Source organism: Panthera onca, chromosome C2, assembly GCF_046562875.1.
Source record: "Panthera onca isolate mPanOnc1 chromosome C2, mPanOnc1 haplotype 2, whole genome shotgun sequence".
Taxonomy (NCBI): domain Eukaryota; kingdom Metazoa; phylum Chordata; class Mammalia; order Carnivora; family Felidae; genus Panthera; species Panthera onca.
Window position 1 is genome coordinate 70,964,451 of NC_138347.1, and position 16,180 is coordinate 70,980,630.

Sequence of the window (16,180 nt, forward strand, 5' to 3'; positions counted from 1 at the left end):
CCTCTAAAAAAAATTAAGCAAAATATAAGAAGCCAGACACAAAAACCACATATTGTATGATTCTGTTTGTATAAAAGGCCCAGAATGGACAAATCCATAGAAACAGAAAATAGTGTTTGCCAGGGGCTTGGAAAGGGGAGAATAGGGAGTGACTGCTCATGGATATGAGTTTTTGGAGGGTGATGGGAACTAGATAGTTGCGATGGTTGTATAATCTTGTGAATATATTAAGACCAATGGAACTGCACACATTAAAGGGCAAACTGTAGGGGTGCCTGGGTGGCTCAGTCAGTTAAGCATCTGACTTTGGCTCAGGTCATGATCTCATGGTTCCTGAGTTCGAGCCCCACATTGGGCTCTATGCTGTCAGCACAGAGCCTGCCTCAGATTCTGTGTCTCCTTCTCTCTCCGCTCCTCCCCCACTCACACGTGCATGCTGTCTCTCTCTCTCAACATAAATAAACATTAAAAAAAATTCAAAGGGTAAATTTTATGGTATGTGAATAGTCCCACAATTTAAAGACATAAAAAAATACAATAGAATAGTCTTTTCCCCATTTTTATGCATTAATATCATATATGAAATCCACATACCTTTCCAATAGCTTCAGTGTGATGTTGTGTACATATCTGAAGTCTGCTAACCCAATGTTGTCGCTCTTTAGCATCTGTGGCTGATAAAAAGAAACTAAAAGTTATTCACTTTTGTATTTATTTTTGGAATAATTAATTGTCTACAGCATGAAGAGCAGATCATTTAAAATCAGGGATTGGTCTTACTCTCCCTAGAGCAAACATAGCAGTGAGGGAAGAAAAAGGCCCAAGCATCAACTTTGGTAGGTAACACAGTAGCTGGATGTGATGTGGATATTTCAGAAGGAGAATAAATTACATGCAACTAGACATGGATATAAGATTTGGCATGTCTTAAGTTTCTCATAAAAATATGCTCTGATTTAAAAAAAAATAACTTTTATTAAGCATCTGATATGTACTAGATATTTTTGTATCTTTTGCAGCATGCTCAGTTAGGATTACCATTGTATTTTATGTGTATTAATTAAATAAAAAACACAAATTAAATTTATCTAAACAAAAGTTATATTTTTAAAATAAATATGAACATTTTAATAAATCCCAACTTTTGTGTATTAGTTGCTAAAAACCTAAAGAGGGTATGCAAACTAAATCAAGAAAGGGGTTAAATATAAATCCATGGAAGACATAAAAAAATATCATTTAGAGGGGTGCCTGGGTGGCTTAGTCGGTTATGCATCTGACTTCAGCTCAGGTCATGATCTCATGGTTTGTGAGTGAGTTCGAGCCCCATATTGGGCTCTGCAGTAACAGTGCAGAGCCTGTTTGGAATCCTCTCTCTCCCTCTCTCTCTCTGCCCCTGTTGTGCTCATGCTCTCTCTCTGTCAAAATAAATAAATAAACTTTAAAAAATATACCATTTAGAGAAGCCTGTGTTTTTAGATTTTTCAGTAATCAGGGTTTTACGTACACAAATATTTTACAGGAGCCAATCGTAAACACACTTGTTCATTGTGCCACTTGAAAAAAGTTATTTATTGAGGAAGGGGAGGGTGGGGGATGGGTATTGAGGAGGACACCTTTTGGGATGAGCACTGGGTGTTGTATGGAAACCAATTTGACAATAAATTTCATATATTGGGGGAAAAAAAAAGAAAAAAGTTATTTATTAAAAAAGATTTCACAAATTCTTGTAGCAATTCTAAGATTTCGGATATTATACCTACATCATTGATGAGAGTGGTTTCTGTTTCCAAAACCCAAATGAAAGCAGGGAAGTAGTACATCAACTTCTCAAGGGAAGAAGAAAATCACACTATTAACTCTCATATCTCGATCATACCTCTGAGTTTATACTGTTCCCCGCTGGCAGCATTTACAGTGAAAGTGTGAGAGTCCTCATCACTAGGTGATATTACAGCTCCTGCAAGCTGCAAAGTACCTCTGGGTTTTTGATTTCTAGACTGTTCATTCACAAAGTACTCCAATAACCCAGCTTCATTGTTTAAAACAAAAAACCTGTAATGAAAAAAAAAAGTCATAATTTTTAAAAATTCTCCTTGTCAAACTAAAGCAAAATAAGTTTCAATCACTACGCTTTGGAGTTTTTGCTATTAAAAAAATAAAATTCAAAAGCAGTTCAAGAAGCACTTGGAAGCACTTGGTTGAATTTCCTAGCAATAAGCTTACTGAAAAATTGAATGAGTTTAATAAATGATATAAAATTGGGGCACCTGGGTGGCTCAATAGGGTTAAACATCCGACTTTGGCTCTGGTCATGGTCTCAGGATTCATGGGTTCAAGCCCCACATTGGGCTCTGTGCTGACAGTTAGGAGCCTGGAGCCTGTTTCAGATTCCATGTCTCCCTCTCTTTCTGCCCTCCCCCTTGCACTCTCCCTCTCTCTAAAATAAACATTAAAAAAATTTTAATAATAAAATGAATGAATGAATGAATGAATGAATGGTATAAAACCTTCAACGGAGGGAGAGGCATTTAATAGGGAAGAGGCATACCAGATTATGCAAAAGGAAACAAAAGATAGAGTACCCTTTCAGAGGAAGATTTCACTCCAGAATTCATTAATGGGGAAGGTACACTGCCCAAAGACAAATGGTAGTGAGAAGTTTTATTTAAAATTCACTGGAGAGGCACTTGGGTGGCTCAGCTGGTTAAGCATCTGACTTTGGCTCAGATCATGATCTCACAGTTTGTGAGTTCAAGTCCCGAATTCGGCTCTCTGCTGTCAACGCGGAGCCTGCTTCGAATCCTCTGTCTCCTTCTCCCTCTGCCTCTTTCTCTCAAAAATAAAGAAACATTTAAAAAAAAGAATTCACTGCAAACAAATCAAAATATGAACTCTGAGGATAACTAAAGGCTGGGTAAGAAAATGAATCTGATTTAAGATTTAATCAGTGAAATACACAATGAGAATAATGTCAGGGTAGAAAGATTTTGTGAGTGTATCATGAAATAGGTCACAACTTAAGACTACTTATCCTGTTTAAAAATGTAAAAGCTGCAACTGGAGATGCAGAAGCATAAGGAACTTGAAACTAAATGATGAAATACTGATACACTTTGGAAAAGAATTTGATGTTCTGATTTGGTTCCAGATTAACTACTTTAGGAAATATATTAATTCAGATTCCAATTTAAGTAATACAATAGTTCTTTTTTTTTTTAATCTAAAAAGTTTTAATTAAAAAAATTAATGTTTGTGTTCAGAGCAGTTTGACATTCTACCGGTTACTGTATTCCATTAACACTAGACAATTTGATCCAGTTCAAGGTCCTAGAAGATACTGTCTTAAGCAACAGGCAACCATATCAACCATATCAAACTGGGAGAAAATGAATCAGCCTTCTATTCAAGGAAAGAAAAACTGCTCAGAAGCAAGCAAAAGTTGAAAGTGGTTGCCTGAGATGGGAGATGGAAAAGCAAAGAGCTATTGTTTCTCTTGTTCATCTTTTAGCATGCTTCTAATTTTTAAAATTATGTTCATGGGGCACCTGGGTGACTCAGTTGGTTAAGTGTCCGACTTCGGTTCAGGTCACGATCTCATGGTTAGTGAGTTTGAACCCTGCGTTGGGCTCTGCACTGACAGTTTAGAGCCTGAAGCCTGCTTCAGATTCTGTGTCTCCCTCTCTTTCTCTGCCCCTCCCCTGCCTGTGTGCTCGCTCACTCGCACTCTCTCTCTCTCTAAAATAAACAAACCTAAAAACTAAACTAAAATAATGTTCACGTATTTTGATTTTAAAAATTAGTTTTTTTGAGAGCTTTTACGTTTCCATTTCTTTAATTACTAGAAGAATTAAACACTTTTTCATGTGTTTATGGACCATCCAGTTCTATTTAGTGAACTGCTCATCACACTTTGCCCATTTTTAATAGGGTTATCTTTATTTTCCAAAATATTTGAAGAAGTTATTTGAATTAACACAAGATAGTCACTGACATTATCTTCAATTTCTAAAACATAAGCATAAAACATAAAATGCACATATGAATCTGCTATTTTCTGAATGTGTCCCCTCAAACTTCTATGTTGAAATCTTAACCCCTAAGGTAACAGTATTAAGAAACAGAGCCTTAAGAAGCCTCATGAATGAGATTAGTGCCCTTATAAGAGACCCAAGAGCTCTTCCTTGACTCTTTTTCAGCCATCTGAGAATACAGGAAGTCTATGATAGGAAAAGGGTCCTCACCCAACAATGCTGGCACTCTGATCTTGAACTTCCAACCTCCAGAACTATGAGAAATGTTTATAACTCACCCTGTATATAAGTCATTCTGTAGTATTTTGTTATAGCAACACTAATGCACTAAGAAATGAATCTACCTCAAAAAATTTCATCAAATAAACAGGAGTGGGGTAGTATGTAAGCAATCTCTTCAAATTGTATGGAATTTGCATTATATTTCAATAAAGCTGTTAAAAAGAACAAACAAAAATGAAAGGAAGGAAGGAAGGAAAAAGAAATCTCTTTTCACTGTTCTAAACAGTTAAGTACAATTCATTTCAAATAACCAAGGAAAATACTGGTCTCTTCTCTCAAAAGCAGTCAAAGCAAATTCAGAGTAGAATGTTTGGAAATCTCAAGTTTGCTGTGAACAATTTATCTCAAAAGCACTACCACAAATTTACAATATGGGAGGCACCCACCTAGATACACAGAAAATAATGGTGAGGAGGGACTGGTGAAATGATAGAAATAGCCAATAACTGAACAGCATGGTGATTATAGTCAATAATACTATATTGCATACTTGAAAGTTGCTGAGAGTAGATCTTAAAAGTTCTCATCACACACAAAAAAGTTTTGTAACAATGCATGGTGACGAGGTTAGCTAGACTTATTGTGGTGATCATTTCACAATATATACAGATATATCAAATCATTGTTGTACACCTGAAACTAATATAATGTTACATGTCAATTATAACTCAATAAAAAAAATGAGGGACACCTGGGTGGCTCAGTCGGTTAAATGCACAACTCTTGACTTTGAGGTCACAATGTCACGGTTCATGAAATCAAGCCCCACATCAGACTCTACACTGACAGCATGGAGCCTACTTGGGATTCTCTCTCTCCTTCTCTCTCTACCCCTTCCCTGCTTGTTCTCTCTCAAAATAAGTAAATAAGCTTAAAAAAAGATAGTTAAATAAGCCAATAACTGACCATTTTTTATTTTACTTTATTTTTTTTTTTTTGAGAGATTAAGGGAGAAAATGTAAGTGGGGGAGGGGCAGAGAGAGAGGGAAAAAGAGAATCTTAAGCAGCCTCCACACCCAATGAGGGACTTGATCTCACAACCATGAGATCATGACCTGAGCCAAAATCAAAAGTTGGATGCTTAAATGACTGACCTACCCACTACCCCTGATCTTTTTCATACCAAGATGATGCTATTGGCCCACTGGCATAATAGAGCAATTTGGGCTATCTTTCATCATACATAGTTTAATCTAAATGCTCCTCCTTTATCCCTTCTATGGGGAGAAATTTTACAACATGTTTAGTTTGGAGATAGAGAGGCAATCTACATAGTGAGAAAATTTAACAAACCTATATTTCCCAGAAGGTAATTGACTCTTGATGGAGGCATTCTGAGCAAGTTGGCCTAACCAATAAACTAAACCAATAAGGAAAATGTAGAAACAAAGATTAAATGTAACAAGGAAACAAGATTTAGCATGAACCCTGACATGCAGAAAAATTCAACTAAGTTGTTAAAAGAAAATACTGTTAAAATTGGCAAATAATTGTTTACTTTTTTGCAGTAAAAATTGTCCATTTGGGGAAATGACTTATCTTTGAAATAACCAACAACATAAAATGAAGTATCATCAAAATACAACTTTAATCTAAAAATATTCTGACTTGGAAGTCTATCTTATAACGACAAAAATAAACTTTAGAGAAATTTTTGTAAGGAAAGGCAGCCATGTGCAACAAGCGGCCAATGGATCTTTTTGGTGGGCCTTTATGCAATGATAAACACCTGTCACTTCTTCCCATGGTCTCAAGTTGCCACTGACCTGAAATGCCATCTTGAAAATATACTAACTTTGATATATTTGTGTATGTTTTGGAGCTTTCTTACTCTGTTCCACTTCTGAGAGTTTCTCAGTATTATTCAATATTACAAGAATGAGTTGTTGATGGGGTGCATGGGTGGCTCAGTTAGTTAAGTGTCCAATTTCAGCTCAGGTCATGATCCTGCAGTCCGTGAGTTTAAGCCCCACATCGGGCTCTGAGATAACAGCTCAGAGCCTGGAGCCTGCTTCAGATTCTATGTCTCCCTCTCTCTCTGCCCCGCCCCTGCTTGCGCTGTCTCCCTCTCTCTCTTTCTCTCTCTCAAAAATAAATAAACATTTAAAAAAATAAAAAAATAAAAAAACAAAAATGACAGTTGTTGGATGTTTGGGGAGAAAGTTAACCTATCTTGCTTTTAAGAAAGAGAACAAAGAATAGTGCTAAAAGCAAAGTCACATAACAATTTTAAAAATTAATAATCCATGTCGTTTGAATGTATAAGCCTTCAAACAATTTTTAAAAACCTGAAATGAAAAATATAACATGAAAAAATTACCTTGACTTTGCTTTTTTTTCTTAATAAAAGATGGAAACCTTGGAGAAGTGCCCTTCTCACTTCAGTAGGGATGATTCCCTTCTAAGTTTTCGTACTCAGCTTTGGCCTGTTTTATGATCTCCAACTTCCTACATGTCACTCTTATTTGGATTACCTAATGTCACTTCCAAATAAACATAGCCCAAACTGCCATCTCTGTTAAACAATCACATTTTCACTCAGTGCTTCCATTCTTTAAAATGTCTGAAAATCATTCTTTCATAAATTATATACCATTTTCAAGTTGTTTAAGATAGGAAAGTTAAGTTCAGCTCCTGTTAGGGGCACCTGGGTGGTTCAATTGGTTGAGCGTCAGACTTTGACTCAAGCCATGATCTTGCGGTTTGTGAGTTCAAGTCCCACATTGGGCTCTGTGCTGACGGTTCAGAGCCTAGAGCCTGTTTCAGGTCTGTGTCTCCCTCTCTCTCTGCCCCTTGCACTCGTGCTCCATCTCTCTCTCAAAAATAAATAAACATTAAAAAATTAAAAAAAAAAAATCAAGTCCTGTTATTCTATCATAGCCAAAAGTAGAAGCCTCAAAATGACATGTGAATTAGAAGCAACATGATAATAATGTAAAAACATAGACTTTGGAGTCAGAAGTATTTGGGTTCAAATTCCAGTATTACAATTTTTAAAAAGTTAAAAACCACAGTGAGATACCACTTCACACCTATTATGGTGGCCATTACTAAGAAAAAAGAAAAAGAAAATAACAAGTGTTGGTGAGGATGTGGAGAAATGAGAACATTTGTGCACAACCAGTAGGAATGTAAAACGGTGCAGCAGCTATGGAAAATGGCACGGAAATTCCCCAAAAATTTAAATATAAAATTACCATATGATCCAGTAATTCCACTTCTGGGTATATATACAATAGACATGAAAGATGAGACTTGAACAAATATTTGTACAGCAATACTCATAACAGCATTACTCACAATAGCTAAAAGGTACAAGCAACCCACATGTCCATTGACAGATGAATAGATAAATAAAGTATGGTACATATATTCAGTAGAATATTATTCAGCCTTAAAAAGGAAGGAAATTCTAATACATGTTACAACATGGATAAACCTTGAAGACATTATACTCAGTGAAATAAGCCAGGCACAATATTTGTTCCTCTGTATGATTTCACTTTTATGAGGTAGGTATGTAGTCAAAGCACAGAGAAAGAAATTAGAATGGTGGTTGCCAAGGGCTTGGGGGAGAGAGAAATGGGGAATTATTGTTTAGTGGGTACAGTTTCACTTTCAGAAGATGCAAAAAGTTCTACAGATAGATAATGGTTATGAATGCACAACAATGAATGCATTTAGTGCCACTGAACTGAACATTTATACAAGGTTAAAATGATAAATTTTATTTTGTGTATATTTTCCCACAATAAAAAAAATAATAATAAAAGTTTAATGCCCTGCTTCGCAACTACCAATTCTACAAAGTATGTAAGATAGCTGGTTTTCCTTCTCACAGACTACCTGTATGACCTTGGGCTGGCTATTTAAACTCTCCAAGGTCCCAGAGAAGTTTGAGGATCCTGCACAAAACAGACAACTAAACACAAATTTGTTTGCTGCCTCCAAACCATCCTAAAAGCCTAATCACCACAGGTATTTTAAAAAGCCCAAGGCAGGGGAACAAGTAATTATAACCCTAATATAATAGTAACTTTTGTCTCTTCAATGAGGTGTTGGCGAAACTGGACAACTACACGCAAACGAATGAAACTAGACCACTTTCTTACACCATATAAAATATAAATTCAGGGCACCTGGGTGACTCAGTTGGTTGAGCCGCTCACTCTTGATTTCAGCTCAGGTCGTGATCTCACTGTTTGTGGGTTCAAGCCCCACATCAGGCTCCTGCTGACAGCACGAAGCCTGCTTGGGTTTCTCTCTCTCCCTCTCTCTCTCACAAAATAAATAAATAAACTTAAAAAAAAAAAAACAACTCAAAATGGATTAAAGACTTAACTATAAGAACTGCAACCATAACACTTCCAGAAAAAAACAGGCAGTAGGCTCTTTGACACTGGTCTTAGCAATATTATTTTGGATCTGTCTCTTCAGACAAGGACAACAAAAGCAAAAATAAACAACTGGGACTACATCAAACTAAAAATCTTTTATTTTTATTTACTTGTTAAGTTTTTTAAATGTACATCCAAATTAGTTAGCATATAGTACAACAATGATTTCAGAAGTAGATTCCTTAATGCCCCTTACCCATTTAGCCCATCCCTCCTCCCACACCCCCTCCAGTAATCCTCTGTTTGTTCTCCATATTTATGAGTCTCTTATGCTTTGTCCCCTTCGTTGTTTTTATATTATTTTTGTTTCCCTTCCCTTATGTTCATCTGTTTTGTCTCTTCTTCTTCTTTTTTTTTTTCTAAATTTTTTTTTAATTTTTAATTTTTAATTTTTTTTTTTAAAGATTTTTTTTTAATGTTTATTTATTTCTGAGACAGAGAGAGACAGAGCATGGGTGGGGGAGGGGCAGAGAGAGAGGGAGACACAGAATCCCAAGTGGGCTCCAGGCTCCGAGCTGCCAGCACATAGCCCAATATGGGGCTCGAACTCACAAACTGTGAGATCATGACCTGAGCCAAAGTCGGTCGCTCAACCGACTGAGCCACCCAGGCGCCCCTTAAATTTTTTTTTTTAACGTTTATTTATTTTTGAGACAGAAAGAGACAGAGCATGAACAGGGGAGGGGCAGAGAGAGAGGGAGACACAGAATCCGAAACAGGCTCCAGGCTCTGAGCTGTCAGCACAGAGCCCGACACGGGGCTCGAACCCACGGACCGCAAGATCATGACCTGAGCCGAAGTCGGACGCTTAACCGACCAAGCCACCCAGGCGCCCCTGTTTTGTCTCTTAAAGTCCTCATATGAGTGAAGTCATATGATATTTGTCTTTCTCTGACTGACTGATTTCACTTAGCATAATACCTTCCAGTTCCATCCACGTCGTTGCAAATGGCAAGATTTCATTCTTTTTCATTGCCAAGTAATACTCCATTGTATATACATACCACATCTTCTTTATCCATTCATCCATCGATGAACATTTGGGCTCTTTCCATACTTTGGCTATTGTTGATAATGCTGCTATAAACATTGGGGTGCATGTGTCCCTTCAAAACAGCATGCCTATATCCCTTGGATAAATACCTAGTAGTGCAATTGCTGGGTCATAGGGTAGTTCTATTTTTAGTTTTTTGAGGAACCTCCATACTGTTTTCCAGAGTGGCTGCACCAGCTTGCATTCCCATTTTTTTTTTTTTTAATTTTTAACATTTATTTATTTTTGAGAGAGAGATAGAAAGAGAGACAGAATGCAACTGGGAGAGGGGCACAGAGAGGTGGAGACAGATCTAAGGCAGGCTCCAGGCTCTGAGCTGTTAGCACAGAGCCTGACGTGGGGCTCGAACTCACAAGCAGTGAGATCACGACCGAGCCAAAGTTGGACACCCAACCAACTGAGCCACCCAGGCACCCCTAAACTAAAATCTTTTGCATAGTGAAGAAACCCATCAACAAAGTGAAAAGGCAACCTACTGAATGGGAGAAGATATTTGCAAATGATATATCCAATAAGGGTAACATCCAAATATATAAAGAACTCATAAAATTCAATATCAAAAAAACAAACAATCCAGTTAAAATATGGGCAGAGGACTTGAATAGAAATTTCTCCAAAAAAGACATACAGATGGTCAACAGGCATATGAAAAGATGCTCAATATCACTCAGGGAAATGCAAATCAAAACTACAATGAGAGGGGCGCCTGGGTGGCGCAGTCGGTTAAGCGTCCGACTTCAGCCAGGTCACGATCTCGCGGTCCGTGAGTTCGAGCCCCGCGTCAGGCTCTGGGCTGATGGCTCGGAGCCTGGAGCCTGTTTCCGATTCTGTGTCTCCCTCTCTCTCTGCCCCTCCCCCGTTCATGCTCTGTCTCTCTCTGTCCCAAAAATAAATAAAAAAGGTTGAAAAAAAAATTAAAAAAAAAAAAAAAACTACAATGAGATATCATCTCTACCTGTTAGAATGCCTACAATCAAAAACACAAGAAATAACAAGTGCTGGCAAATATACGGAGAAAAAGGAACCCTCACTCATGCACTGTTGGTGGGAATGCAAACTGGTGCAACCACTGTGGAAAATAGTATGGAGGTTCCTCAAAAAATTAAAAATAGAACTGCCCTATGATCCAGCAACTGCACTACTGGGTATTTACCCAAAGAATAAAAAAACACTAATTCCAAGGGATACATGCCCCACTATGTTTATAGCAGCATTATTTACTGTAGCCAAGATATAGAAGCAGCCCAAGTATCCATCGACTAATGAATGGATAAAGAAGATGCAATATACATACATACATACATACATACGTGTGTGTGTGTGTGTGTGTGTGTGTGTGTGTGTGTGTACTATCTGTGTATTATTTGGCCATACAAAAAGAATGAAATCTTTCCATTAGCAACAATATGGGTGAAGCTAGAGAGTATTATGGTAAGTGAAAAAAGTGAGTCAGATAAGGACAAATACCATATTATGATTTCACTCATGTGGAATTTAAGAAACAAAACAAAGGAACAAAGAGGAAAAAAGAGACAAACCAAGAAAAAGACTCTTAACTATAGAGAACAAACTAATGATTAGTGGGGAGTGGGGGGGGGGGAGGGCATGGGTGGAGGGATGGGTAAAATAGGAAAAAAATAAAAATAAATAAAAATAAAAACAGAACTACCATATGATACAACAATTCCACTTCTAGGAATTTATCTGAAAAAAATGAAAACACTAATTTGAAAAAACACATGTACCCTATGTGCATTACAGCGTTATTTACAATAGCCAAGATATGGAAGGAACCTAAATGTGTATTGATAAGATGAATGGGTGAAAAAAATATGGTACAGGTATAGATACACACAAACACACATACACAATGATATATTACTCAGCCATAAAAAAGAATGAAACGTTGCCACTGTTGACAACATGGATGAGCTTAGAGGACATTACACTAAGTGATATAAGTCAGACAGAAAGACAAAAATACCGTATGATTTCACTTATATCTGGAATCTAAAAAACAAAACCAACACACAAAACAGAAACAGATTCACTGATATAGAAACGAACTGATGGTTGTTAGATGAGGTGGGGTAAATAATATAGGTAAACAGGATTAAGAGGTACAATCTTCCAGTTATAAAGTAAGACAAAAGGATGTAATGTACATCATAAGAAATGCAGTCTAATACTTTAACAACTTGGTATGGTGACAGATGGCAACCAGGCTTACTAATGTGACCATTTTGTAATACATATAAATATCAACTCACTATGTTTTAGTACACCTGAAACTAATAAAATACCCTATATTGTATTTCTATGTCTATAATTCTTCAATAAAAAAAATATTAACTTTTGAGATATTTGGAGCCTGCCATCTGGACAGATGTCAATTCCTCTCACCCTCTAAAAAGCAGAATTCATTGGACTTTTACATAACTATAAATCCTTCTCTAGAAGGTTTCCCATCCATGTTTGTACTGAAGTAATTTCAGAAAATAAAATTATGAGCCCCACCTCTGGTCTCTTGGGAGAGGGATATAACACAGAAAAATCACTTACCTGTACTGCCACCCAGTGACAAGGTTGGTGTACTTCATTAAGTAGCCATATACATTTTCCATGTGATCACTGTTGCAAAAAAATCAGAATGGACCAGAGTCAGTGAAAATTAGAAGAAATATCAGGAAGTTAACTGAACAATTTAAAAAATAGATGTAGACACATATGTGTTCTACAAATGCTTCAAACTTTCTTCAGAAGTCAAATTTATAGGGCTGCCTGGTTGGCTCAGTCAGTACAGCATGCAACTATTGATCACAGGGTTGTGAGTTCAAGCCTCACACTGGGCATGGAGTCTACTTAAAAAAAATAAGAAGTAAAATTTATAGGTTAACAAATAGAGGTATTTAATCTCCCAAATTTGATATCCATAGGCCTTTATTTTACCAGATTTCTTCAGAACAAGTATAATCCCCCATAAGTTATTATAGATAATATTTCAAATATAAAATCATTATATAAATATAAAATTATATAAATATAAAACAAATATACCATAAATATAAATATTTTATATATAACAATTAAATACTAAAGAAATAAAATAGTTTTATGATTCTAGAATAAACCAAAAAGGGTCTCTAAATTAAACAATGCCTCTTCACTCTGGTGGGACACACAAGAGACCAATCTGTTCTGTCTCTGATTCCTTGGGCTTCCAAAACATAGGTCCTGTTTTCGGTGAGAGTGACCCCTCACTCCTGCTCCACCTCAGGTATGAGGCAAAACACTATCAGTTTTGCCACTCGAAAGATTTTATTTGGGACTTGTGTCATTAGCCTTATTACAACTGAGTTTCTTCACTTCCTGCCCCCTTTTTTTCCACTTTATTACATGTACGTTCTGGTATAGTGATACATAGAAAATCCAAGACCTCATTGATACTTCTTTTCCAATATATTAAGGTTCCTCATACATATGAAAACATATTAAAGTTAGACCTACACAGACTATTTGTTGGTAATGGGCTTGATTTGTTTTGTAGTTTATATCAGAATTCCTTTTAAACTCACCTACTGTAAAGTTTTAAATTTACACTATAAAATGCAATGGATATTCATCATTTATTTTCTTTACTATCCCTAAATCACAGAGCATATTTGGTAAAATTTCAGCTAACCGGCATAAAGGAAACTGACAATGTGAGGCAAATGGCAACCTTTCAAACATGGATGTTAAAGGCAAAAGCAAGGGAGAAATCAAAACAGATTTAGATTGATCTCAATGACAAATAAAAAGGGCTAAGATAAAGACTCTCTCAGGAAAACAAAATAACCAAATTGATTATAAGATTTAGCAGCTATTACTGGGCAGTGAGTAGGGAGATGCCTCACGAATAAACTCAATGTTGAGTGTCTTTCCAGTCTCATTTCCTCAAAGTGCTTGAAAATAAAGATCAAATCTGAAAATAAAGATGTGATCCCATGACTGAGTATATGTTTTTTGTTCTAAGGCTTTTTCATTCTAAGGCTAGCAAACAACATTGTTGATTAATATTAAGTCAAACTACTCGAGTCCTTTGGATTTTATAAGGTCACACTAATCTCAAGAAGACAAAGGTTGTCAACTTCTCAAATGCTAACCCAAAGTTCTGTTACATATTATGTCATGTTAAAATTGACAGTCCCAGTTGAATTCCCATTTAAACACTTTCTAAAGCCTACATCTAGAAGAAAGGATTCTTCTCTGGAAACCCAGCCCTTTGGGTTTTTGCTGGAGTTCCTCTAGTTGCAGCCCAGGTCACATCAAAGCTATCTCTTTCAGCTCCACTGGTACTTAGAAAAGCAGGAAGATATTTTTCTTGTATGGCTCCCACATCTTTCCCAAGCTTCAGGCTTAAATAGTTCTTTGGGGTCACTGGAATCCCAGTGCCCCTGGACTCTGCCCAAAAATAACTTCCCAAAGAGTTCCTCCTCTGTTTTATGTATTTAACACACAGCTCAGCTTCCCTCAACTGTTCTTGCCCTCAAAATTTATTCCTTCACTTATATATGGACTCTAAAAATCAGGGTGCCTGGATGGCTTAGCTGGCTAAGCGTCCAACTTCAGCTCAGGTCATGATCTCACATCTTGTGCGTTCAAGCCCCACCTCGGGCTCTGCCCCTCCCCGACTCATGCTCTGTCTCTCTCAAAAATAAATAAACATTAAAAAAAAAATTAAAAAATAGGGATGCCTGGGTGGCTCAGGTTAAGCGTCCGACTTCAGCTCAGGTCATGATTATCTCGGTTTGGGGGCTCAAGCCCTGCATCGGGCTCTGTGCTAACAGCTGAGAGCCTGGAGCCTGCTTCAGATTCTGTGTCTCCCTCCCTCTGCCCCTTACCCGCTCACACTCTCTCAAAAGTAGACAAACGTTACAAAAAATTTTTAAATAAAAAATAAATAAAATTTACAAAATTAAAAAATTAAATTAAAAATAAATAAAAATAAAAAATTCAGAAGAATTTTTTATTTTTAAGTAATCTCTACACACAACATGAGGCTTAAACTCACAAACCTGAGATCAAGAGTTGCATGCTCTGCCGACTGAGCCAACCAGGAGTCCCAGAAAATAATCTTTAGAAAAGAGCTCACAGATACACAGAACAAACTGATGGGGTGGGGTTGAGTAAAATGGATAAAAGTGGTTAAAAGACACAAATTTCCAATCACAAAATAAATACGTCCTGGGGATGTTATGTCCAGCACAGAGCATATAGTTAAAAATAATGTACTGCATATTTGAAAGTTGTTAAGAAAGTAGATCTTAAAAGTTCTCATCACAAGAAAAAAAAAAAAGTATATATGTGATGATAGAGGCACTTGAGTGGCTTAGTAGGCTAAGTGCCTGACTTGATTTCAGCTCAGGTCATGATCCCAGGGTTGCGGGATTGAGCCTTGCATCGGGAACCACACTGAGTGTGGAGCCTGCTTAAGATTCTCTCTCTCCCTCTTCCTCTCTCCCCACTTGTGCTCTTTCTCTAAAAAATAAAAAATATGTGTAGTGATAGATTTTTACTAGACTTCTTATGGTCATCATTTCACAATATATACAAATACCAAATTATGTTGTCCACCTGGAAACTAATATGGCAATTATACCTTAATTAAAAAAAAAAACAAACCTTATTCTTTGTTCATTCTACCCTGTAGCTTCATAACCTGAATTTATGTATTTATATATGTACGTATGTATGTGTATATTTATACTTTTTGCACCACAAAAAGCCTATGGTGCCACATAACCTAAATTAAATTATTTCTTCAAAGAACCAAAATATCCCATAATTCACCATTTTTGGTTTTCCCCCTTAATCTAGGTTCTCTACACCAAGCCTTCATCACTATACTAGGACTACTGGCATATAATAAATACATTACAATTCAATAAAATTCAATTCCTCTGGTGCTAGGACCATTATATCCTCCAAATGCATATGTGAACTGTGGAAAGAATCCTTCTTAAAAACTCAGTATATACCCACAACTGAGAAAAACAAACAAAAATGTTTATTTCTAAGCAATTGAAAATAATGCCTCATCTCTTTTACTTTTGTCCAGTCTCTCATGTAACTAAAGGTATCCCTCATTTTGGTCACATCTAAGTTGTTTCTATCAGTCATTTAATAGTTATCAATGAATTCTTAAGGGTACAATTCCAGTAGCCACATTCACGAAATAAAATCAAAGTAATGTTGTATAGTATAGTAATGTTCTTTGTTCAATTTTTAAATGTTAACATTTTGTTGATGCTTTCATCTAAAGAGTTAAACTTTCTCACAAAAATTACAAGGGTGATATCACCATGGCTTATTTGACAATAGCATCAAGCCAGCCTCAAAAGAACTAGAAATTCAAATATGCAATTAATTAC

At 36.5% G+C, this 16,180-nt stretch overlaps 1 protein-coding gene across 1 annotated transcript in view; it reads right to left on the reverse strand.

The window, feature by feature from the left end:
* The window catches only part of OSBPL11 (oxysterol binding protein like 11), an 85,290-nt gene that overhangs the window by 51,709 nt on the left and 17,401 nt on the right, over nt 1-16,180 (reverse strand). The window contains exons 2-4 of the mRNA XM_060639707.3: nt 12,330-12,398; nt 1,880-2,055; nt 595-674 (exon numbers count right to left, since the gene is read on the reverse strand). Of these exons, the coding sequence (XP_060495690.1) occupies nt 595-674; nt 1,880-2,055; nt 12,330-12,398 (325 nt within the window). The remainder of the gene's footprint in view (nt 1-594; nt 675-1,879; nt 2,056-12,329; nt 12,399-16,180) is intronic.